General features: G+C 35.3%; 1 protein-coding gene across 10 annotated transcripts in view; it reads left to right on the forward strand.

Annotated features, from left to right (window-relative positions):
• LOC138696915 (semaphorin-1A) overlaps positions 1 to 26963 on the forward strand; it is a 1424789-nt gene that overhangs the window by 1326355 nt on the left and 71471 nt on the right. For all 10 annotated transcript variants that reach the window (XR_011331488.1, XM_069822398.1, XM_069822403.1 and 7 more), the window contains 4 exons: positions 17215 to 17302; positions 18988 to 19092; positions 21653 to 21741; positions 26764 to 26905. Coding sequence is in view for 9 of the 10 variants with exons in the window: in XM_069822398.1 (XP_069678499.1) it covers positions 17215 to 17302; positions 18988 to 19092; positions 21653 to 21741; positions 26764 to 26905 (424 nt within the window). In the remaining variant the exon portion in view is untranslated. The remainder of the gene's footprint in view (positions 1 to 17214; positions 17303 to 18987; positions 19093 to 21652; positions 21742 to 26763; positions 26906 to 26963) is intronic.

Raw genomic sequence — 26963 nt, forward strand, 5'->3', positions numbered from 1 at the left:
AAGCGGTGTTTCCGGTTCTCTAAAGGTATAGACAGGTTAATATTAAAAATGTTAGTAAAAATAAAATGATGTCCCTGTATAATGACAGTTGATTTAATATATATCAATATATATGCCGAATATCCACTAGTTAATCTAATATAACTAGTAATAATTAACATAATTTCAATTCGTTGACAGAAGCCTCATACGTCGGCTTGCAATCGTGGCATGTTCTGTTTTCACTTCCGAAGATTGCAAGCTTGTTTACACATTTAGAATTCCAGGAAATCTTAGAGAGACATTTCTACAAGAACATCTTTACCTGTCTGTGAAATTGTGTTAGTAATTCACTCCAGCGTGTATGAGTATGCCTATATATGCTTTACCTCATCCCCTTTCTCTCTGAAACCCTTCTCGAACAATTTCCGCTTAATTTTGAATTAGGCGTACCTTGATTAAAGGGAAGGAGAGGTGCCTGCCATGGCTTGCAATACAGCATAGGAAGTGGAGGCCATTTACACCTTTATAATCCGGCACTGAATGGCCTTTAATATTACACAGCCTCCCCCCTTCTTCGCACGGTGTTTGCCACCACCACGTCTTCTTGGAAACACCGGGCTTCAAAGCCTTGGCGGGATGCTGCGCGCCGACTAGGGTACAATGTTGTTAATTAGGAACTCCGAATTCATGGAACTAGTGTGTGGTCATTGTGGCCGGGCGGAGACAGGTAGAAGGGAAGACGTCCGTCCGCCCTTAACGACGCTTCGCTTCCCGCAGCAAGGTGACGTAGGCGAAATGCCCGCCCCAGGACGGAGTTAATAGTGCAGGACTCTGCTGTCACCATGCCGGTCTTCTTCCTAGTGCAGGAACAGATTGTAGAGGTGCTCCAGTTTCTGATATTCAGAATAGCATAGGAAACAAGTGTTTTTTAAAATAATCATAAAACAGTTTTTGTTTTCAACACATTTTATTCGTAGAACAACGTTTGTGAGAACATACCATTTCAATTATGAGCGGAAAATTGCATCTGACATGTGATGTCCGTCTGTGTTGACGCATTGTTGAAGGCACTGACGAAAAGTCACCTCTATTCTTTCCAGGGGATCTCTGTTGATTTGTGTTGACGTACTGTGTCCTTTAATTCATCTAATATTCGGGGCTTATCCTCGTAAACACGTGCCTTTAGGTAGTCACATAGAAAAAAATCACGTGGGTAGGTCAGGGGACCGAGGGAGCCATGGAACATCACCAAAACTCGAAATGAGACGATTAGAAAACAGGAGGCAAAGAACTGCCATTGACGCTCTGGAGATATGCGTCGTGGCCCCATCTTGCTGAAACCACCTATCTTGTATGGGTGTAAATGTAAATCGCCATGCAAAATCCGTCTTACCGTACGATTGCTGATTCCAAGAGCAGCTGAATGTCTTCGAGCAGAGCGGCCTGGGCTGCGTAGTATCGCTTATCTGACTGAAAATTTTCTGCAGTACGCCCTGTGTGTTGGGGCCGGGCGATTTATTCTTTTTAAGATTCTTTAACCCAACATAAGATTGTGTCACGCACGGGAAGAGAATCATTGCGATTAATATTGAATCTATAGTAAAACTCACGCGGTATCGAGCTCACCGACTCGCCATTTCTAACAAAACAATCATACGCAAACATGCGTCCACTGCTCCATGATGCCGACTGCAGGTGAAATGCTATGAGCCACGGAATGGAATGTCACATGCCGCACGTCTCTCCCTTTCATAATGACCGAGTACAAGCCATTTAAAAAACACTTGATTCCCATGCCCCACCCTGTACATCAAATGAAGGGTTCAGAACCATAATCGGCCAAGCGCCATTTACTAAAACCGTAGAAAACAAGGGTTAAAATGAAGTTATACCATAATTCAATGGAAACATACAGCAAGTAATATAAAGTATACACTAAATGATATGTCAATCTTCATTAAACTACGTTATTTACTTAAATTTAACTCTTGCTTTCTCTGTTTTTAATAAATGGCGCTTGGCCCACTATGGCTCTGAACCCTTCAACTATGAGATGAAATATTAAATATGATGAATCGATAAAACTTGTTACACCAACAACTTTTAATTATGAATTGTGTTAATTATTGAAGCTTAAGAAGGTACTACAACTTTGCGACTAATTTCGGGGTTGTGTTCGCCTTTTCAGTCTAGTGGGGTTTTATGCATGATTTGCTTGGTTTCGTTGTATGGGAGAAGATGTGTGGATGTGTTATTATATTATATTATATTATATTATATTATATTATATTATATTATATTATATTATATTATATTATATTATATTATACTTACTTACTGGCTTTTAAGGAACCCGGAGGTTCATTGCCGCCCTCACATAAGCCCGCCATTGGTCCCTATCCTGAGCAAGATTAATCCATTCTCTGTCATCATATCCCACCTCCCTCAAATCCATTTTAATCTTATCTTCCTATCTACGTCTCTGCCTCCCTAAAGGTCTTTTTCCCTCCGGCCTCCCAACTAACACTCTATATACATTTCTGGATTCGCCCATACGTGCTACATGCCCTGCCCATCTCAAACGTCTGATTTAATGTTCCTAATTATGTCAGGTGAATAATACAATGCGTGCAGCCCTGCGTTGTGTAACTTTCTCCATTCTCCTGTAACCTCATCCCTCTTAGTCCCAAATATTTTCCTAAGAACCTTATTGTCAAACACCCTTAATCTCTGTTCCTCTCTCAAAGTGAGAGTCCAACTTTCACAGCCATACAGAACAACCGGTAATATAACTGTTTTATAAATTCTAACTTTCAGATTTTTTGACAGCAGATTAGATGACAAAAGCTTCTCAGCCGAATAATAACAGGCATTTCCCATATTTATTCTGCGTTTAATTTCCTCCCAAGTATCATTTATATTTGTTACTGTTGCTCCAAGATATTTGAATTTTTCCACCTCTTCGAAGAATAAATCTCCAATTTTTATAGTTCCATTTCGTACAATATTCTGGTCACGAGACATAATCATATACTTTGTCTTTTCGGGATTTACTTCCAACCCTATCGCTTTACTTGCTTCAAGTAGAATTTCCGCGTTTTCCCTAACCTTTTGTCGATTTTCTCCTAACATATTCACGTCATCCGCATAGACAAGAAGCTGATGTAACCCTCTGTGTTATCCTGAACTTTCCTAATGGCATATTCTAGAGCGAAGTTAAAAAGCAAAGGTGATAGTGCATCTCCCTGCTTTAGCCCGCAGGGAATTGGAAAAGCATCAGATAGAAACTGGCTTATACGGACTCTCCTGTAAGTTTCACTAAGACACATTTTAATTGATCGAACTAGTTTCTTGGGAATACCAAATTCAATAAGAATATTATATAAAACTTCTCTCTTAACCGAGTCATATGCCTTTTTGAAATCTATGAATAACTGATGTACTGTACCCTTATACTCCCAATTTTTTTCTCCAGTATCTGTCGAATGTAACAAATCTGATCAATAGTCGATCTATTATTATTATTATTATTATTATTATTATTATTATTATTATTATTGTTATTATTATTGTTAATCTATTATATTTTTATTATTAATCTATTATATTTTTATTATTAATCTATTATATTATTGTTATTCTACTATATTATTATTATTGTTAATCCATTATATTATTATTGTTAATCTATTATATTAATATTATTATTATTATTGTAATTGGCCTTGTGCTGTTGTTTTTGCACGTTAATATTCTAAATAAATAAATAAAGAATCTTTTATATTATTGTTACTATTATTATTATTCTATTATATTATTATTGTTAATCTATATTATTATTATTATTATATTATTATTATTGTTAATCTATATTATTATTATTATTATTATTATTATTAATCTGATATATTATTATTGTTAATCTATATTATTATTATTATTATTATTATTATTATTATTATTAATCTATTATATTATTATTGTTAATCTATATTATTAGTATTGTTAATCTATTATATTATTGTTATTGTTAATCTATTATATTATTGTTATTGTTAATTTATTATATTATTGTTATTGTTGATCTATTATATTATTATTGATAATCTATTATATTATTGTTATTCTATTATATTAATATTATTATTAATCTATTATATTATTATTATTGTTATTATTATTACTATTACTATTATTATTATTCTATTATATTATTATTGTTAATTTGTTGTTATTATTATTAATCTATTTTATTATTATTATTATTATTATTATTATTATTATTATTATTATTATTATTATTATTATTATTATTGTTAATCTATTATATTATTATTATTATTATTATTATTATTATTATTATTATTATTATTAGCTCAGTTGGTAGAGCAGCTGGCTATGGACTGAAAGGTCCGGGGTTCGATCCAAGGTGATGACAGGATTTTTTCTCGTTGCCAAACTTTCAGAACGGCCCCGAGGTTCACTCAGCCTCCTATAAAATTGAGTACCGGGTCTTTCCCGGGGGTAAAAGGCGGTCAGAGCGTGGTGCCGACCACACCACCTCATTCTAGTGCCGAGGTCATGGAAAGCATGGGGCTCTACCTCCATGCCCCCCAAGTGCCTTCATGGCATGTTACGGGGATACCTTTACCTTTACCTTTTTTACCTTTATTATTGTTAATCTATTATATTATTATTGTTAATCTATAATAATAATAATAATAATATTATTATTATTATTATTATTATTATTATTATTATTATTATTATATGATGGTGATAGTGTAATGATGATATGAATCACGTGCGTGTGGTATATCCGTCTACAGTAGATATTGTATGTCTAACTGTATTAATTTGACGCAGACGTGGAATCCAGGTTAATAGCTCGTCTTAGCATTCCTACCCGAGCAGTTAGTTCCTTATTGCCGGGCTGGGAACTCGAATTCGCTGGGCCGTAGTGAAAGTAGTCACTTTAAGCAATCTCCTGCAGTGGAACAGTCGTTAATCTAATTAAAAAATCGATACAGTTGCGACTGCAGCCGTGATACGTCAAGGTTTGGCTGCATATTAAAGCAGTTCAGTCCATTTCATTAGTCGTGTTCCCAGCGTAATGAGTGGAAAGACCTGGGACTTGAGTAAACGAGCGTTACTGACTCTGCTGCGATGTAATTATAGTAGCTAGATAAAAAGTGATGAAGAACTAAAGTTTAGCTTCATACATATCTAATTTATAAGCCGGACTAGAGTAGAACTAATTGGAATGATTGCAGTGACCTACCTGAAGCGGTCTTTGAGGGCTTGACCTTCCTTAAGGAGATTAAAAAATAACTTTAAAAGTTGTGTATCAAGATTAAATGTTACAGAAGATAGGTTACGGTACTTAAGGTGACATATATTTACTTAACCTGACGAGTTATTCCTTTGATTTCGATTCTGTTATGCATTTAACACATGTATTGCATACTATTTTTGTCCGATATTAATAAAAATATATTATTAATCATTTTTAATTTAAATAAATGGTTTGTTTTTGGACGCTAACATTTTCATATGTCATCGCCGTTTATTTGTCGATAAGTGCCATTCAATTGTTATTATTCGTATTTGTCGATAGGTGTTATTCATTTGTTATTATTCGTATTAATGAGGCGTTCAGAAGTCAACATGATTAACTCCTTTTCGAAAGAGTTTGAGATATTCAAGGTTAAAGTTAAATACACACTATTAATTCTGTGATGTAGTCGAGGAGAATACTGCAATCTGTGGGCTTTTTACTTAACTATGGAGTAAATCACATTGACCACTGAAAATATGGTCAATTTAATACATTGCCAATTTATAAACTCTGAAATAACCAAAAGTGGAGTTAATCATGTTGATTTCTAAACGCATCATTTGTCGATAAGTTCATTCATTTGTTATTATTCGTATTTGTCGATGAGTGTCATTCATTTGTTATTATTCGTATTTGTCGATAAGTGTCCTTCTTTTGTTATTATTCGTTTTTTTTTTTGTCGATAGGTGTTATTCATTTGTTATTATTCGACGGTGATTGTGAGAATGTTGTAATAAAATAAATTATAGAAAGTTTAGTTTTGTTTTCAAAGAAGTACCTGAGTAGATGACATCAATTTATACATCATGCAAATAAATTGCATACCGGAATAGGTTAATGCTTGAATACTTATTTTACTCTATGGATGTTTTCGCGTTCAGCCACGACCCCACGAGTGGCGCTCAGAGCAACAATAGGAAGTCGTCAGAAATGGTTTTTACTAGAGATGAACAAAACCACAGTCTACTATATACAGTCACGAAGCTTGAGTTTTGAGGGTGCTAGAAACAATAGACTGTGACGGTACTATTTTGCATTGTCTGTAATGAGGCGATATTAGCTATCCTAGTGGTGAGCAACTATCTAATGTTTGCATATTTACTACGTATTGAGCTTCGCGACTGTATGTACTAGACTGTGAACAAAACTATCTGCCGCTCTCGCTCGCGTGTTCGTTGCATTTGTCTTTCGAGTCTCGTCTCGTCATTCTCGGGCGCTTCGAGTCTCGCTCATCATTCTCGAAATAGCATTTGGTCGGCGTGGAAAGATTTCGTAACTTTGAATAACGTACATCATTGAAATAAATAACATTATAAATGTTTAAATGAGACAAAAATACAAAACAGAATAGTAGGCCTATCTTAATTATCAATGTTCTGGTTCTATTGCGTGATATTACCTATGGTTGTATAGCTAAATATAAAAAAAACTATTCTCAAATAAATAAGAAACAAAACATAACGTTAATATCTTTTTACTTGAGACTGCACACTTGATCTCAAACATATGAAAAGAAAATTCCTAGCCTTTTAATGTGGGGCTAGTAATTAAATAAAGACTGGGGAACGGATTATTATACACTAAAATGTAGAGATGATGTTTCAAATAGGCTATTTGATTGTTTATACATATTATAACAGTTGTCAAAGTAGATAAAAGTTCAGTCATGTAACTTATAAACAACTGTGGCGATTCAAATCTGCTTGACGTTCGGGACTTCGAGAGTGATCAATCTCGACGTCTCGAAACACTTTACGTCAACGATGCGACGTATACAACATTGTCATGCGGGTTTTCGGCTTTGCGGGCTTTGTTAGTCTTGCTTTCTCGATCGTTGTTCATCTCTAGTTTTCACGCTTACGTCTTATCTACAGTGACATCAAAAACCTTTTCCTTACATTTTGATTGTACCTTGATTCTTTTTTTTACTTTGCTTAATCGTACTAAGTTTTAGTTGCCATGGTAATATTTTACATTGCATAAGTACAATCAGGACATAGTTAAAATTGCAAGGAAAAAGTTTTTGATGTCACGTTACATTAATTCCTATTTTGTTACAAATCTCCACTCCAATAAATTAATTTAGAAAGAGTTCAGGTATAATAAGACATTTAGTTATTTCCTTATAGCACATGGTGGTGCGCGACACTGATAGTTCGTTACTTTTAAGTAAATAAATAAAAGTTGATTTGATTTATTTACTTACCGCCTACCAACAACATCGGTAAGGTTGTTAAAAAACACGATCTAGTTTTGACCAATAGTATTTGATGTGCAAATATGCCATACTTTTATTTAAACACACTGTAGGTCTATATGTCCAAGGTATAGATCTATTTTCTATCCTTGGAGCTCATATTTTCTTCTATCTCATAGGCCTACTGACGGAGGTCATAGTGAACTGAAGGAACGGACGTTCTAAAAGAAAACTTACTTGATACCAGTTTTGACATTATAAATTTCACTTTCACAGAATTTTCTAGATATTGAATCCCCATTTTTTTATTGTAAACTATCACCTGATTGAGCTGCGATTAGGTCTAACACTAATTTTAGGCCCGTAACACACTTGAAGAGTTTTCGCTAGCGAGAAATGTGTTGCGAGAAAGAGGCGAAGAGCCTTCCTCCACACAATTGGCGAGTTCTCGCTATCACAGATCACACCTCGCTATGATCATCTATGCACTGCCTTCATGCAGAAAGCATTTTTCTGAATATAATAATCACTCTTTGGGAGAAATATTACAGGTTAAGTATTTACGTATATTGTCGTACTCTACAAATTACGTACGTATGTTGAATCTGAATATTCAGATGATGAGGAAATGGGTTATAAGAATATATTTTGTTAATGAAAAGAAAATGTAGGCATAAAATTAAAGTCAGAAATATCTGGAAAAAAACATTGTATCTCACGAAGATAAAGGCGAGTTTCGGTCATTGATTTCCACTTGGATGATGATACCGTACGTTTAGGCGTTGTCTCAGGTTGAATAGACGTCAGTTTTTTTGCCATTCATGATATGATAGAGAATTCTTTGCTATATTCTGATTAAAATCACGTAAACTGTTAAGACATATAGAAACTTTATTTCAAATGTTATAATTAATACTATTAAATCTCATCAAAATAAAATATAGCCCTATTTATTTTCAGATAATATGATATTTGTCTCCAGATTTCTTCTTTAAGTTTCGTGTTGTTCTCATCCCGTGTATCCTATAAATAGGCCTACGGATGACATCGTACAAGTTCGATAAGTTTCTGACTGCAATTATCAGCCATCTTTCCTCATTTACAAATAAAAACAATACAATTCATCGCCACCTGTGATATCTTTTTCTACATTCAATCGTCATCTATACTAATACTAATAATAAATCTGTAGCCGAAATTTTTCTGGTAATTTTCGATTTTCCAAAAATAATTGGTCCTAACATATATAATTAACCATCCTGAAACCGAAAATCGCTTTTTTGAAATTTTTGTTTGTATGTCTGTCTGTCTGTCTGTCTGTCTGTATCTTTGTTACCTTTTCACGCGATAATGGCTGAACGGATTTCGATGAAAATTGGAATATAAATTAAGTTCGTTGTAACTTAGATTTTAGGCTATATGGCATTCAAAATACATTATTTAAAAGGGGGGTTATAAGGGGGCCTGAATTAAATAAATCGAAATATCTCGCTTATTATTGATTTTTGTGAAAAATGTTACATAACAAAAGTTTCTTTAAAAATACATTGCGATAAGTTTTATTCCTTGAAAAATTTTGATAGGACTGATATTTAATGAGATAAATGAGTTTTAAAATTAAAATAACTGCCATCTAAGACCGTAATGAATTAAAAAAACAAATGACTTCGTCTGTAAGGGGCCTTGGACAGCAACAATTGAAAGCTATGAAAGATAGCCTACAGAGAATGTTTCTGTGTTTGTATGAAGTAATATCGGAAGCTAAATTAACCGATTTGTATAATTAATTATTATTTCACCATTGGAAAGTGTAGTTTCTCCAGATGGACATAATGCTATATTACAATAACTTCTGATATAATATAATATAATATAATATAATATAATATAATATAATATAATATAATATAATATAATATAATATAATATAACATAACATAACATAATATAATATAATACAATATATAATATATAATATAATATGTAATATTATATAATATAATTTAAGTTATTTGAAGGGTTCAGAACCATAGTGGGCCAAGCGCCATTTACTGAATACGTAGAAAACAAGGGTCAAAATTAAGTTATTACTATAATTCAATGGAAACCTATAACAAGTAAAATAAAATATACACATTAAATGTAAATGATGTCAATGTTCATTAAGCTATGGTTGCATGTAATAAAAATTAAGAGACATGTTAAAGGAATTGTCATTACACCAATGAGTGGTCTCTGGACCAAAATGATCGCATTTTAATTATTTAAATACAATTTAAATTAAGTAACATATTAAACGATTTATCCTTCTATCAATCACGAATGTTCCCTGGATCAAATGTCCTATTTTAATTATGTAATTACTTTATATTTATTTTTAACGGGTGCAGCGGAGCGCACGGGTACGGCTAGTAAAGAATATAAATGTCAAACATCTTTGATAAATGTGTCAAGAAAATTCGCTGAGCTACCGATTCCAACGTTATCAATCTTTGAATTTTCTCGCAACACATTTCTCGCTAGCGAAAACTCTTCGTGTCACCGGCCTAAGAGAGAAACCAAAAATCTTGGGACGTGGAGTTGTGCAGCCCTGATTTAATTCCACCTGCTGTGGCTGTATTCGGTAGCTATTCCTGTTTTTTAAATAATGGCTTCGTAATCATAAAACTTATTTACATAATGATCTTGATCTTATTGTCAATGTGAGGTAGACCCAGATACGGCCGCTTGCTATGTTACAGTAATCCTACTGGACGTAGCTCCCAGGATCGATCAAACAGAGCAAAGAGGATGAAAATTCTGTTAAAGAAGATACTTTATTCGCAGTCCTTGTCCTCTTACGTTGCAATGTTGTCCTGGTGTACCCTTGCGTTCAAGATCTCTCTTTAGTTTATGGATTTACTGAAAGTCTGCCTCTGGTATGCCTTGACATTAGTTTCTTAATGTTGTTGAATAATGTAGCACACAATGTGAAAATGAAGCAAACTTATGCAGTGCAAGAATTGTCTGAGGGTCGACTAATTATTATTATTATTATTATTATTATTATTATTATTATTATTATTAATTACTTACTTACAAATGGCTTTTAAGGAACCCGGAGGTTCATTGCCGCCCTCACATAAGCCCGCCTTCGGTCCCTATCCTGTGCAAGATTAAACCAGTCCCTACCATCATATCCCACCTCCCTCAAATCCATTTTAATATTATCCTCCCATCTACGTCTCGGCCTTCCCAAAGGTCTTTTTCCCTCCGGTCTCTCAACTAACACTCTATATGCATTTCTGGATTCGCCCATACGTGCTACATGCCCTGCCCATCTCAAACGTCTGGATTTAATGTTTCTAATTATGTCAGGTGAAGAATACAATGCGTGCAGTTCTGCGTTGTGTAACTTTCTCCATTCTCCTGTAACTTCATCCCTCTTAGGCCTAAATATTTTCATAAGCACCTTATTCTCAAACACCCTTAATCTCTGTTCGTCTCTCAAAGTGAGAGTCCAAGTTTCACAACCATACAGAACAACCGGTAATATAACTGTTTTATAAATTCTAACTTTCAGATTTTTTGACAGCAGACTAGATGACAAAAGCTTCTCAACCGAATAATAATAATAATAATAATAATAATAATAATAATAATAATAATAATAATAATAATAATAATAATAATAATACCCTATTATTATTATTATTATTATTATTATTATTATTATTATTAAATATGAAAAACCTGAAATCCCATAAAGGTAATTGCCTCCTACAGTAATGTGGGGTGAGCTAGGTCTGCTACACTTGGGGAGCCAGTCCAAGAGAGCTTATACTATACACTTACAAACTAAACACATAAACAAATTATACAAACTGAACACATAAATTAAAATTATACAGTCTAAAGCGTCTAAACATACTATAAAACAAACTATCTAAACTAAACACACAAAAAACTATGCCAACTAACATATAAATTGTGCCAACTAAACGCAAAATATTATTATTATTATTATTATTATTATTATTATTATTATTATTATTATTATTATTATTATTATTATTATTTTTAAGTAGGTTATTTTACGACGCTGTATCAACATCTTAGGTTATTTAGCGTCTGAATGAGATGGTGATAATGCCGGTGAAATGAGTCCGGAGTCCAGCACCGAAAGTTACCCAGCATTTGCTCAATGGAGGTTGAGGGGAAAACCCCGGAAAAAACCTCAACTAGGTAACTTGCCCCGACCGGGATTCGAACCCGGGCCACCTGGTTTCACGGCCAGATGCGCTAACCGTTACTCTACAGGTGTGGACTCATTATTATTATTATTATTATTATTATTATTATTATTATTATTATTACCATTATTTTTTCATTATTATTTTATCACCATTATTATTATTATTATTATTATTATTATTATTATTATTATTATTATTATTATTATTGTTAACTTATTATTATTGTTCTTGTTGTTGTTGTTGTTGGCAACGAGATAGGAGGAGTGTAGTGCCTCCAAAGGTGTAGATGTGGAATTTATGACTTATAGAGACGATTTTTACGTAAATACTTCCATACTTTTGAACAACACATGGCACTGTACGGTGAGATCAGCAGTCTCCATTCCACGAGCAGAACCTAATTAGTTTAAAGTTAGCTTCTAAATCGTGAAGCAATAGCTGAGTTATGACTGAGAAAGTGCTTCCAAGGTGCATATTCACGCTAGCACTTGTAAGGTGAAAGGCAGAAGATTCGCGGAGGCATCAGGTGTGTTTTCAAGTAACCTCCTACGTGTTCCTAAATTAGAACGTAACAGAGCAAGGTACTTAAGGAAAGCCGGCGCTATTTACGCCCCGACGTATTAGATGCAAGGGATTTTCTTCTCATGAGAGAAGCTAATTGAAGCGAGAGATCACGACTCTCATACTGTTCGGCAGATCTAGTGATACGCAGCCAAGCTTTGAGTTCCCCCAGATTTTAAGTTATGGCTGTGTGGTTTTAACATCCGTATTCTTAGAAGACTCCTTTCGTTAACCCTTTGCTGTTTAACGTTGTTTTGGTAAACGCTAACGTCAGAAAATTATTTCTTAAATACATCGTGTCCGCCTTAAAACACCAATAAAAGAAATGGTTTGTTGTGTAGTCAACTGTCCGAAGACAGATCTGAACGTCATAAGTGATACCAACAATGCACCACTTATGAGGCAGCTAAGCCAGGAGATAATGGGTAGGATGGCCAGTTCCCTTCCCCCTCTATTGCATACATATTACACTAATCAGATTTTAGATGTATACAAACATTAGTTCTTCTTCTGACACATATCAAGAAATGGTTATAACTGAAAATGTATACGACAAACAGAAATAAATCTACCAAGTTTTGAAGTTTCGGTAGTGCACAGAGTGTATAAGCTGTATAATTTATATTGTGATTTCAATTTCCTTAATTTTAGACAAAACATTTACCATACCACTCTTATGAAATTAGTGTACGTACAATTGTGTTACTTCGTCTCTTAAGTACTGAATTGCAGTATTAAAATAGAGACAAATTGAATGTTCGGGGTATCATACATGACATTATGCTTAATTATAATGTATGATTGCGAATTTAGGAATATAAGTTAATTATAGTAAACATAACCTATAATTTTCATATGAATGGCAAGGCATTGGAGATCACTAAAATTAGACAGAAAGGGGCAACTGGTACAGTAAACATAACCTATAATTTTAACATATCTAAATATCCGTGCGGTGCAACTGAAAATTATTGAATCGTGCATAAATGAATGTACAAGAATTTCGCAATATTTAATCGAAATAAAGGCAGGTATTACACATACGAACAAAGTAATTTTCACACCAAAAATAATATTACACGTTAACTCGCAAGGAATTATGTCTGAAGTGTCCCCTAGTCATTGTTTTAAATTTTATTAATGCAATTACACTACATTTTAGAGAAATATATGTTACTCTTTATGCATTCCAATTAATTTATATGGTTGAAACGCCTCCCTTCGTGATCGGGTTAAGCGAGTCACATGATCTGCCTTACGGCCTGTATTAGATCACGATGGCAGTGACACAGTCTATTGTTCCTAGTACTCACAGCGCTCCAAGCTGCTAGCAACTATCGCGAGAAATGCAACTCGTTGGCAAAAAATCATCCCAAGCTTCGTGACTGTATATAGTAGACTGTGGTGAAATTTAGTTCTAGGCGACTTAGAAATCTAGAGAGAGGAAATGGATCCCTACAATCGCCAAGAATCATCCGAACACAAAAATCACGCTGACAAAATCACTATTACCTATCACAGTGATTTTTCCGGGCTGTTACAGCAAAACGCTGCCACACTTCACTTCCACAAAGTGAGGTATGAGGTTGGTCTTCACATATTCTAAATCTTACTAGCGTTTGGCTAAATTACGAATTCTGCGCTTTCTACCTACTAAAGTCGGATGTAAGTGATAAGCTACGTTCCTGAATACGGCCCTTAGTGTCACTGGACTTAAGATTAAGGATTGCGTGTTTTTCTTAACCTGCATCGTGGTGTTCTGCAGTAAGACGGTCGCCTCGGCCAGCTCTGTGGTTTCTCCACTTGACTGCTACCATCCTCTCCTCGTCCTGGCCCCTAAACCTTCGCCTTGGGGGAATTTGCGTTTTGCAGACTCAGCATTTCCAAAAGTTGCTAGGTCTACTCTTGTCTCCCCACATTGATGACGTCACAGTAAAGTGAATGCAAATTGCAAATGTACCCAAGGGAGATGTCGGCGGCCGTAAAATAAATTACATTAAAATCTGACCAGCAGTGTTCAGACACCGGGCGAGAAGACAACGCTTTTATTGAAATTCGCTTGATTCCTGCAGTGGCGGATGAAGTAGGCCCAGTGATGTTTTCAAGGAATTAACACAAGATCTTGAATCATAGATATTTCTTACCGTAATCCATCATGAAACAAGGGCATTATCCGTTCATTGAGGTCATCTTGATCATCACTGAGTCCACACTTGTGGAGTAACGGTTAGCGCGTCTAGCCGCGAAACCAGGTGGCCCGGGTTCGATTCCCTATCGTGGCAAGTTACCGGGGTTTTCCCTCAAACCAATATGAGCAAATGCTGGGTAACTTTCGGTGCTGGACCCCGGACTCATTTCACCGGCATTATCACCTTCATCTCATTCAGACGCTAAATAACCTAAGATGAAGCGTCGTAAAATAACCTACTAAAATAAAAAATCATCACTGAATCTGAGACGTTTCATTTCATACTCCGTTACTCTACCAATTGAATTACATGTTCGCCCAAAAAGTAATGTTGGTTTGTCTAATATACAGGGTGAGATATTTCAAACAAAAAAGTTCAATACAATTTTGCTCATTTTGGTTCCTTTCTGAGATAAAGAATGTCTTTATATGAAACATTTCATAGCGTATTTTGGGAAAGCCATTGATTTAATTCCGAGTATGCTTCATCAATTTAAGAGTTCAGTGTATTATGATAATAAATGATTGAAATAATTTTAATTTGCGGAGAAATTTGACCCGAACAAATGTAACACTTTAAAATTCCTTTTCAGAACGAAAAGTTACATTTGTTCGGTTCAAATTTCTGCATACTTAAAGCACAAAACCAAAATTTTTCAATAATTTATTATCATAATACACTGCTCTCTTAAATTGATCGAGCATGTTGGCAATTAAATCAATGCCTTTCTCAAAACACGCTATGAAATGTTTCATATGAAATAATTTTTATCTCGAAAAGGAAGCGAAAACGAAAAAATTGTATTAAATTTTTTTTTGTCTGAAATATCTCAAAGAATAATTCCCTGAATACTGGTTGAGTGGGAAAGAAAGCTTCATGGCCTTAACTCTGGCAGCAGAAATAAATCTACTAAATAAGTAAGTAAATAAATAAATAAAATAAATTAATAACATTGCTTGCGGCTCACTCTGTATAAATTGTCAGTTCCTCTCCATAGAACTTCCGCGTATTCTTCGTCTTTTACAATATACAGTAGCGTGCAAATTAACCCGAACAACGTAATTACTTATGCAAAAACACTCAAACGGGATAAAAAAAAGGATCTAAGACATATCTCAGTAATCTATGTGGCCTCCCTTGTTCCTAATAACAGCTCTGAGACGATTTGGCATGGATTCCACTAATTTCCCACAAATATTCTTCATTTCTTCATCGCGAAACCATACACCAATGAGGACAGAAATCATCTTCTCCTTTGTAGAACAATCCATTTTTTGCACTCTTCTTTTGCAAATTGACCACAAGTTCTCAATGGGGTTGATGTCGGATGTTGATACCTGAATATTCTTCTTGCTGAAGAATTCTGTAGTTTTTCGAGACGTATGGCATGGTGCCAGGTCTTGTTGGAACACACCTCTGCCATCCGGAAATGATTTTTGCAGTTGGGATACGATTCTGGTTTCCAATAAGTGAATATATTTGTCAGAATTCATCATTCCCTTGATAGGTATTAATGCTCCAGGCTCTTCATGTGTAAAACAACCCCAAAACATTACTTTAGGGGGGTATTTGGGTGCTTGTTGGAGATGAGCTGCTGTTACTTTTTCGGATCCTTTCCGTACGTAAGAAACACGGTGGCCGTGGACCTCGAAATGAGACTCATCGGACAAAAGTACATTCTTCCAGTCATTCACTGTCCAGTGTTGATGTAATTTTGCCCACATTAAGCGTTTTTTTTTTTTTTTTGCACATAACAGGGGTTAGCAGTTGCTTCTTAATAGGCTTACGAGCCCTTCGTCCAGCTTCCAAAAGCCTACGCCGCACCGTTCTGACGTGAATATTCGCCCCAGTGGTAGCCATTAACTCGCGGGTTAAATCGACAGCAGTTAGTCTAGGATTTAATTTACTTTTCCTGACAATTAAACGATCATCTGCAGATGAAGTCTTCCTTTTCCGGCCACAGTTTCCTTTTTTCTGGGGTGTGATGGATCCAGTCTCCGTGTATCGTTTTATGATCGAATTAACAGTAGCCAAACCGATGTGACATTCTGCAGCAATTTGCCTCTGTGTCATAGAAGAATGCTCTGCTAATGTTATAATTTTAGACCGTTTTCGTGGAGTAGTATCCATTTGTGAAGACGACAGAATGTACACAGGATTGCAGTATTAAGTCTTCAACACAACTGAAATGCTTATAAGTACAAAACGACAGGCAAAATGTCACATATTATAAAAAAAATAATAATGACAGACCTTCAACAATGGAATTACACGTACTACAGATGTCAATTAAAGCGGTATGAGCAGCTGTGAGGCCAACAATGACAGAAAATGTAAAAATATGTAGTGTTCGGATTAATTTGCACGCTACTGTATACTATTTGTTCTTGGAATTCATTACCTACAGATGTTAGGGGCTGCACGACCTTAAACGCTTTCAAGTCCAAAGTGAAACATCTTATTTTAGAAACACTGTGTCCCGGGGTATATATTATTAGAATTCACAATTGTAACTAGTTTATACAATACAGTAACGCTTTGTCCCTTACATACCAATCAAACATAATTTTGTTTATCGTCACGGTCTCGTGGCAAATCACCTGACCTTTTCAGGCCAAATAATCCTGTGTTTAACTTCAAAATTTCATTTTTTTTTAGTTGAATTGTAGCATTGGTTATTATGTTTTATTTATATTATCCTTTTTGTTTCAGGACGGTGATTATATAATGGAAAAAGAATATGAAGGAAGAGGGTTATGTCCCTATGATCCCGACCACAACAGTACTGCTGTTTACAGTGGTGAGTATTTTACAGTTTAAAGAGGATCAATATTTTTTTTTTTTGTTACAGTGGAAATGACATTTCATTTTGTTTTGTCAGTCTTTGTACATGCTTGACTGCAATTAAATGTAATTGAGACTTTAATTTACATTAGATTGTTTTGCATGTCATAAGCTTTTTACATTGATGTTTAAAGTGAGATAATGATTAACTTAAAATGCAGTTTAGTATAAGCTGCGCACAAGTAAAAAAACGTAGCTACGTTTAATTAAATTGTGTTATTTTAACAACGTGTATGTTAAAGCAAGCGCGCATGTAGGGTTTATGAGCAACTAATAGGAGAAATAATGTAAATTCATATCAATTTAGTGTCTGGAAAATGTGTTATCAGTAGTAAAATGTTATGGTTGTCAATAAAATAGTAACTAACAGCTGTTGATGTAATTTAATTAATTTGTGTAGATTTCTTAACAAAAAAGCAGTATTTTTTTAAGTAGGCCTGCCATTATTTAAACCGCTTTATCGATTGATTGCAATTGTTGCCGTGTAACGTCTGGTGAGAAACAATTGACATTCGGAGCAAACAGTTGAAAGTCAGTTTTAAAAATAATTTTTTGTGCGAGATCGTGCGTATTTGCTTGGTTTCCGCACAAAACCAATCCGCGGAAAGTCTAAAATTCCACATTCACTATTCCCAGCCTAACACAAATAACAATTTCCCTCTTCTTACCGCTTAAGTGACATATTGATTTTACTGCTTTAGGCTTTTAACATATTATTTTTAGAGACGTTCAATATAGTAATAATTATAAATTGGAAACTTTCCGCTGCAATTTCACCTAAATTGCAATGTTAATTTTTGTTTTTAAATATTTGCAAAAATTAAGTAAACTCTACAAATCCACTAAAGTTACTGCATTCGTGATGCATGTAACATTAAGGAAGCCGTTTGTTTTAAGTTCGCATTTATAGACTGGGGGAAAAAAAGACAGACGTATATCACGGCCTGTTGGAGTATAGTAAACACAGAAAACATTTTAAAGCAACAATATTGAAGATAGATATTTTTGTTTTGCAAATTTGCCGTCATTGAACAGAAACCAAGATGGAGATTTCATTGCAACTAATTAGAAATTCCTCTTTCAGGTATGTAATAAACGATCTTCGCACAATATACTGTACGATACACGAGCGGTATGTTTTCTTTCAATTCTCGGAAATTAAAAAAGCTCAACTACGTTTCGCTTTTTCAAACTTTTCCTCGAAGATACCGCTCTTGTAACGCATATTACTATTTTACACTAGTGTTAAAAGTAGGCTACTTTTTGCACGCTGTCAGTTTTTAGCTCGCTTACCTAGCGTTAAAACGTGCAGTTTAGAAATGGCTGTCTAAAATAGTTATTTATGATATGTTCGTAAAGGTTCTCTTTTTGGTACTGGTACGAGTTTCACAAACACACAAGGGCCAAAAAGATAACTTTACGAATGTATATCATACAATGTTTTTTCTGCGATAGCACAAATTGACATTAATTTCCGGATATATTTCACTTAATTTGGGACTTTTGTTAAAGGATTTGCATTTTCCGTGCATAAAATTTAAGTTTTTAACACATTTCGCGTATATTGTTAATACTAAAACTTCATATACCTTATTATTAATTTGTGACTCAGCCATAAGACCCACAATCGTCTTGTTCCAGATGGCCAACTCTACTCAGCCACTGTAGCAGATTTCTCAGGCACAGATCCGCTCATCTACAGAGAACCTCTCAGAACAGAGCGATCAGACTTGAAGCAGCTGAATGGTAACTCGTTTATTCTTTATTAACTCTGCAATTAGAGTGAACCATCGTGTGCTTAATATGTGAAAATTAAACATTGAAGTTTGAATGGGGTTACTTGCTAGAGTTGTTTCACAAGTGGCCATTATGTTCTGAACTTCTATGTCATTCCTTTCTATGCAGTCTATATTTATTTCATATAATAGACATTTAATTCTTTTTATGTCAAGGAAAGAAAATTATATATGTATGTTGTCAATGTTTCTGTCACCTCTGTCATTCATTCATTCAGTCCACACCTGTGGAATAACGTTAGCGCGTCTGGCCGCGAAACCAGGTGGTCCGGGTTCGATTCCTGGTCGGGGAAAGTTACCTGGTTGAGGTTTTACCGGGGTTTTCCCCTCAACCCAATATGAGTAAATGCTGGGTAACTTTCGATGCTGGACCCCGGACTCATTTCACCGACATTATTACCTTCATCTCATTCAGACGCTAAATAACCTAAGCTGTTGATAAAGCGTCGTAAAAATAACCTACTAAAATTAGAAAAAAAAAAAAATTCATAAGTTTCATAGTCTCCGCATATGATTCTTGTATATTATTGTTGTTTATCATCTTATAATATCTTCTTTTATCTCGAACTCTTCTCCCGTTCACCATATCTTTCAGTACATCCTTCAGTAGGCACTTTCTTCTCAACCATTTTTTTTCTCTTTCTCATCAAAGCATTATTCTTTCTACATCCATTCTTTCAAGCACACCTTCGTTTCGTATTCTGTATGTCCATTTCATACACTCCATTCTTCTCCATATCCACATTTCAAACACTTATAGTCGTTTCTCTTCACTTCGTCGTAATGTCCACGTTTCAGCCACATTCAATGCCACACTCCACACAAAGCATTCCACTAGTCTCTTTCTTGGTTATTTTTCCGGAGGTCCGCAGAAGATGCTCCTTTTTCTATTAAAAGCTTCCTTTACCATTGCATTTCTCCTTTTCACTTCCTGGCAGCAGCTCATGTTACTGCTTGTAGTACAACCCAAGTATTTGAAGCTGTCCACTTTGTTCTACTGCCTCATTTCGAATTCGCACTTTTACCGTCTTTATTTTTCTTCTGATAACCATGGTCTTCGTCTTGTTTAATTTATTTTCATCTCATACTGTTCACAGCTGTCATTACCTCCAGTAGCATATATCTTGAATAATTTCAAGGGAAAAATTGTTCCGGGGCCGGGTATCGATCCCGAGACCTCTGGTTGAACGTACCAGCGCTCTACCACTGAGCTACCCGGGAACTCCACCCGACACCGTCTCAACTTTTCCCTTTATATCCACACAACTCGCGTGGGCTGACGAAACGCAGAAGATGCCCACGCGAGTTGTGTGGATATAAAGGGAAAAGTTGAGACGGTGTCGGGTGGAGTTCCCGGGTAGCTCAGTGGTAGAGCGCTGGTACGTTCAACCAGAGGTCTCGGGATCAATACCCGGCCCCGGAACAATTTTTCCCTTGAAATTATTCAAATCTGCTTTACAGGGAGCTTCACCTGAAAGACTAGATTTGCAGCATATATCTTGGTATCATCTCCTCTTCTGCTAACACATAGAGTTCTTAAATCAGTTCGAAGTTAAGATACTCGTTTCATATAGCTTCAATTTTTATTTTATCTATCCTGTCTTCTCCAGAAAGATTTTAAAGTTAAGCTACAGTTAGAATATTAATACATTAATAATGCTTAGAATATTATATAGTTGTCAGCAACATCCAGTTTTTCCCAGAAAATGGCAGACCATTCATCACTATAACCGCAGTCTATACAGTCACGAAGCTCAATACGTAGTAAATAAGCATACATAGATAGTTGCTAACGACTAGGATCGCTAATATCGCCTCATTACAGACAATGCGAAATAGTACCGGCACAGTCAATTGTTCCTAGCACCCTCACAACTCAAGCTTCGTGACTGTATATACTAGATTGTGCTATAACCTAGATAATGAGTTTTGATATAACTCCCCAAACCCTGCAATTTTATACAGCTTTCCTGAAAATATCGTGTTTTCTGTTAGCAATCTTCCCCTGTTATAAACTTAGAAAAGCAATTCTGAGCCAAGACATCAAAATTTTTAGAAAACTACGTCAATATTTGTGCCTATTAGACTAATAATGGCGATACGGTAAAATAATGTAATGAAAATGGCAATAATAACTTTAATATTCGGAGAGAATATAACCTATGATTTGTTCTTGTGTTGTATGAAGAAATTACGAAATATTGTAAGAGAGCGTTTAATTGTAATTTATAGGTAGTTTTTGGTTTTTATAACTCGATAGAATGTCTAATGCGAGTAAGTCTGCACAGTCCATTACGTCATTTTATGATCCTTATGCTTTTATATGCTGTTATCTTGAGTAATGTTACAGTGTTATTTGTTGTTTTCTGTAAACCAACGGCTCATAATGCATGCATTTCTCATCCTGTTTATGATTTGGTTTTGTTTCCTCATATCTTAAAAGCATACTGCAGAGTAATGATACCGTACTATAATGTGCCGAATAAAATTACACACCTGTCTGTTTTCAGCTCCAAACTTTGTGAGTTCCATGGCATATGAAGATTACATTTTCTTCTTCTTCCGGGAAACAGCTGTTGAATACATTAACTGCGGCAAGGTGAGAAAATATTTCCTTATATTAAATAACTGTCAACTGTACTTAGAATTATTATTTTCCTGCAGGATTATAGACTGCATAATATACAGGGCGTATCTAAATTGGTGTCAAATACTTCGGGGATGTGTTCGTAACACAAAAACATTACAAAAGGTTCATATTGTGAATTTTATTAGTAACAACAATGTAATTTATTCGCCACAACAATAATTCCTTCCTACAATTCGCCTTAAACGCTCTCGTCAACAATTGGATTTTCACTTAACACAGTATTCGTTATAGCACTCCACCGACGACAATGACAATTTACTTGGACTAGTACGAACAACAATGAACTGCTAATCTTAACTAATATTTACAAAGCACTATTTACAAATCAGAACTATCAGTTCTCAGTTCACAGTTCTTCTAGCTCAGTCACTCGAGTTCACAGTATCTCGAACCACAGACCTCCAGAGACAGTTCACGGTACTCGAACTCAGGTCCCTCCAACTGCGGTCCACTGCACTCGAACTCAGGTCCCTCCAACTGCGGTCCACTGCACTCGAACTCAGGCCTTCGGATGCTGACGCAGATGCGGACGCACACTCGAGCCGAACTCCGGTACACAAGGCTGGCTTGCTTGCTCTGTTCACTGGCTTACTGACTGAACTAATCATGAATGACTGGCCGAGTTCGCTGGCGCTTCTTCTTTTATAGCAAAATCATAGTTGCGAGAATTTTCTACAGGTGTGTAGAGAATTATCTGGATATCTCCACTTCGACGCACTTCTGGAAGAGTCGGGAAGTTCCGTTCCCCATTCACTGCGTTAAGTAGCAGCTGCGCGCGCAGCCTCCCCTCGCGTGTAGGCCCCTTTCCCCACTACTCCGCCGCGCGCCGTCCCTACGTGCTCCGCGCGATCTGCTTTCTTGCGGGACGCTGGTCGTGAGTTCGAATCTCACGTCGCTGTCACAATATGAACATTGGTCTCAAAATAGTATATTTCAGAGTTACAAGGCAAAATTTAATGTTACAAAAATTGCTCGAAGTGGCTTCCTCCTGATTCGATGTATCCCCTAAACCTGCGTTACATGCTCTGGCGTACTCTGTTGAAAATTCCTGGAGTATTTCGTATTTCGTGAAATCCATTTGGATAGGCTCTTAGAATATCAACATTAAGTGCAGAAGTCGCATAAACTAGGGACTTTAAATGTCCCCAGACGAAGAAATCCATTGGATTCAAATCAGGCGATCGAGCAGGCCATGCAATGAATCCCCTTCGACCAATACATCTTTGGGAAAATCGATCATTAAAAAAATTACGAACTATCAGACTGAAATGAGCTGGAGCAGCATCGTGTTAAAACAAATTCGTTGGATGACGTCCAGAAGCACATCATCAATTAAAAGATGCAAATCATTTCGTTCTGTTCACTCACAGAATACATTTTCTTCTGATTTCTTTGCTCTACAGAATACAAACAAACAAAAAACATCAAACAATCAGCGGTCAATGAAGGGACAAATCCTTTAATAACTGCCTAACGAATGGTTTTCAGACCCATGTTCTTATTAACTTTTTAAATTGTTTTGATGTTAAGAACACGTCCCCGAAATATTTGACACCAATTTAGATACACCCTGTATATAATATGTAAATTATTTATACAGAATGTAGGTCTACATGTAGGTGTATGTACAGAAACTTGCGTGTAATTTCGACATTGTTATCATTGTACGCACATGCGTGAGCGCGTGTATGTGATGTAATTTGTGCAAGGAAGAACTGTTGTTTGTTCTACATTTTAATTAATAAGATCTTCTCAGAAATGAGTCATTTATATGTAATTCTTGTTTTCTCGTATTATGGTTGAGAAACAAACGAATCTAGATTAACTTAAAATATGTTTTTTGCTTTTGCGGAATGTATAATCAGTGTAACAACGCAGTGTTTCAAACTTTAAAGGAATTATGTCTGTTGTAATGAAAACATTTACAGACATTTATCTGTACTTACAGCTGAAAGAGAGTACTGTATTTGTTCTTAAAACGTCAGTGTTATTGTGGGAAGAATAATATTTTGAGTTAATTAAATCTAATTATAGAAATTAACAATTATGGCTCATGAGTGTGTAAGATGAGAAACGTTTTTGTGGCTTTAAACAAGACTTCACCGGATTGAGACACACCCTTTCCTGTGCTTTTGTTAAGATTCCTCTCGTGGGTATTGCTTATTGTGTGATGCGTCTACATGTAGCCTATTACAGCAAACATTGAATTCTGTGTATCTTTCTTTGTATATTCTCACAATAGAGGAAAGAAAGCTTTCTGACTACATATTTACTGTTTTCAACACAATGTACTGTATTTATATTTGCCGCAGGATTCTGACTGCTTGATTATTCACGCTGTACACCAGATTATCGGTATTCATTTATTTTCTTTAATGACGCAGGAATAGAATTTTAACTGCTGACAAACGCAAGGATTAAAAATATAGTTATGAATTGTGTAATTTCAGTACTGGATGTAATAGTAGTAAGTAAGAGATCAGATATTAAAGGCAGTGGCGGCCGGTGAGGCATTCTGGTGGTGGTGCCAAAAATGAAAATAGGTTGTACGCAAATCACTCCAGTGAAAGTGATAATCACAGCTCATGTTTACATTATGTTAAATAAAACACATTAATTAAACCAGCTATTTTACCAGGTGTGCAGTTAATAATGAATTTGGTAACAGTTACAATAACATTTCCGAAACTAATAACGAAATTTACAGATATAGATAATGCAAAACTTTCCACAGCATTGTTAGTCAAATACAAATAACTTTTATAACTAGTAAAATTACTGGCAAAAAACACACGAGATAAATAATGATATAGATAATAAATGAACACGTTTGCACTTTATTTAACAGGCCGATGAATCCAAGGTAGAGCGTGAATAACACATGTTCATGTCCTGCACAGATCTCGTGTATCGTTAATAAAAGCATCAATACTAGCAACAGTGTAGCGATATTTAGTTGCCGCGAAATAAAACAAATTTTTACACAACATTAACAAATAGTGTTACATAATATGAAAAAAAATATATTTATCTTTCTAAAAAGAACCATGACTATCTCTGCATTTAATATAAGGTTAAATCGATAATAATTTACACATTCCAATACAAGTTGAGTGCATTAGTTTTGAATTGGCAACGTTACATTAAGATTTGGCGCGGAACTTGTGTTATCGTGCAAGTCTGTGCTTGATGATTCCCTGCCTAACGTCTCCAACAACCCTGCCATCTAGCGAAATTTCTGCATTACTGCGCTCTAGCGGGTGGAATGTTAACTACTGAGTCAAATTGAATTCGGCTCAAAGTCTGCCATAAGAAACGTATATAAACTAGAATCAGTAGCCTTTTGTACAGTGTTATATGGACGCAGAGAGAGCCACACCGAACTGGCTCCAACGTTCGGAGAAATGCTGCAAGAGTGCGTCCCGATCTGTGCGCGCGCTCGTTCAGATGAAATACGAATAAAATGTGTATAAATAAACTATTACAACTGCTTTTTAGGGTATTATTTTCTGTTTCTTTCATTGGTGGTGCCATGGCACATTGGCACTACCCCAAGAGCCGCTCCTGATTAGAGGTATTATAGAGTAACAACAAGTTTAGGTATGGCCATGTCAAATGATCTCCTTGTTCACATTGTTCTCCCCTTCTCATTGTATTCTTATTCTCCTTGTTCTCATTGTCTTCCACTTGTTCTCCTCGTATTTCCTTTGCTGCCCTTGTGCTTCTCTTGTTCTCATTGTCTTCCCCTTGTTCTCATTGTCTTCCCCTTATTTTTATTGTCTTCCCGTTATTCTTATTCTATTCCCCTTATTCTTATTGTATTACCCTTATTCTTATTGAATTCCTTTTGTTCTCATTGTCTTCCTGTTGTTCTTGTCTTCTCCTTATATCCCCTTGTTCTCCTTGTATTTCCCTTATTCTTTAGTATTCCCATTATTATATTAAAAATAAAAAACTTCCACATCTATTATCAGGCAATATATCTCAGTTGACGATAGGCTATGTGTCGAAAAACAATTGTTCGTATACATGAAATCTGATTAGTGTAACATGTTACTTGTCAACGATATATGCAATGGAGGGGGGGAAAGGAACTAGCCACCCTACCCCATTATTTCGTGGTTTAGTTGCCTCATGAGTGATGTCTTATTGGTGTCACTTATGAGGTTCAAACATATCTTCGGACAATTGACTAAACAACAAAAAATTCCTAGTATTCCCTTTACTGTGCACCTTTCAACAGTGTTCGAACTATTACGTAGTTCTACATAATAATAATAATAATAATAATAATAATAATAATAATAATAATAATAATAATAATAATAATAATAATAATAATAAAGTTATGCACTTGTTGGAATTATTTGTTTCCCAAATTTGTATTCGTCGATTTCAACGATTTCCCTAGACCACATCATATTTATCCTTTGTTTTGCTCTGATAACTTGTGCTAATGTATTTCAAAGTTTGCATTTTCTTTTAGTACATTAAAAGACCCGCCATTATTCTCGCTAAACCTTGCATTTGACTACTGCAGTAAATTTATTGTTTAAGAAAGAATATGGTCACGAATTCTACTAATATCACTTTGTAACCAGTAATTTTATCCACTCTCTTGCAGGTGATATAGCGGTGTTAAATAATCGATAAAATGACTAAGAAGGGGCCAATAATTACAAACTGAATGTAGATTAAGTTTATACTGTTGCAAAATCTGCGTATTATTACTAAACAAATCTTGTGACATTTTGTATGAGAGAAGTCTATAACATTAGAAAGAAGTTGGCAACGGTATTTTGAGGTTAAGTTGAAATAAAAAACAAAACAAGGAGGAGTTAAGGTACTAAACTGTGTAATTAATGACATAAATGTATTATGAAAATGCATATTTAATTGTGCAGGTTTTCTTGACATTATTTTCTTTGTGTCACACATCTACAATAGTTGTTTAATGTGCGTATTTTGCAGACTGTGTATTCGCGAGTGGCCCGAGTATGCAAGCACGACAAAGGAGGTCCGCATCAGTTTTATGATCGGTGGACATCTTTCCTCAAGTCTCGCCTCAACTGTTCCGTCCCAGGGGACTATCCCTTCTACTTCAACGAAATTCGTATGTATTTACTGTCTTGTAAATCTAAGAGCATTGCGAAATCTAATATAGTTATTTT

Source organism: Periplaneta americana, chromosome 3, assembly GCF_040183065.1.
Source record: "Periplaneta americana isolate PAMFEO1 chromosome 3, P.americana_PAMFEO1_priV1, whole genome shotgun sequence".
NCBI lineage: Eukaryota > Metazoa > Arthropoda > Insecta > Blattodea > Blattidae > Periplaneta > Periplaneta americana.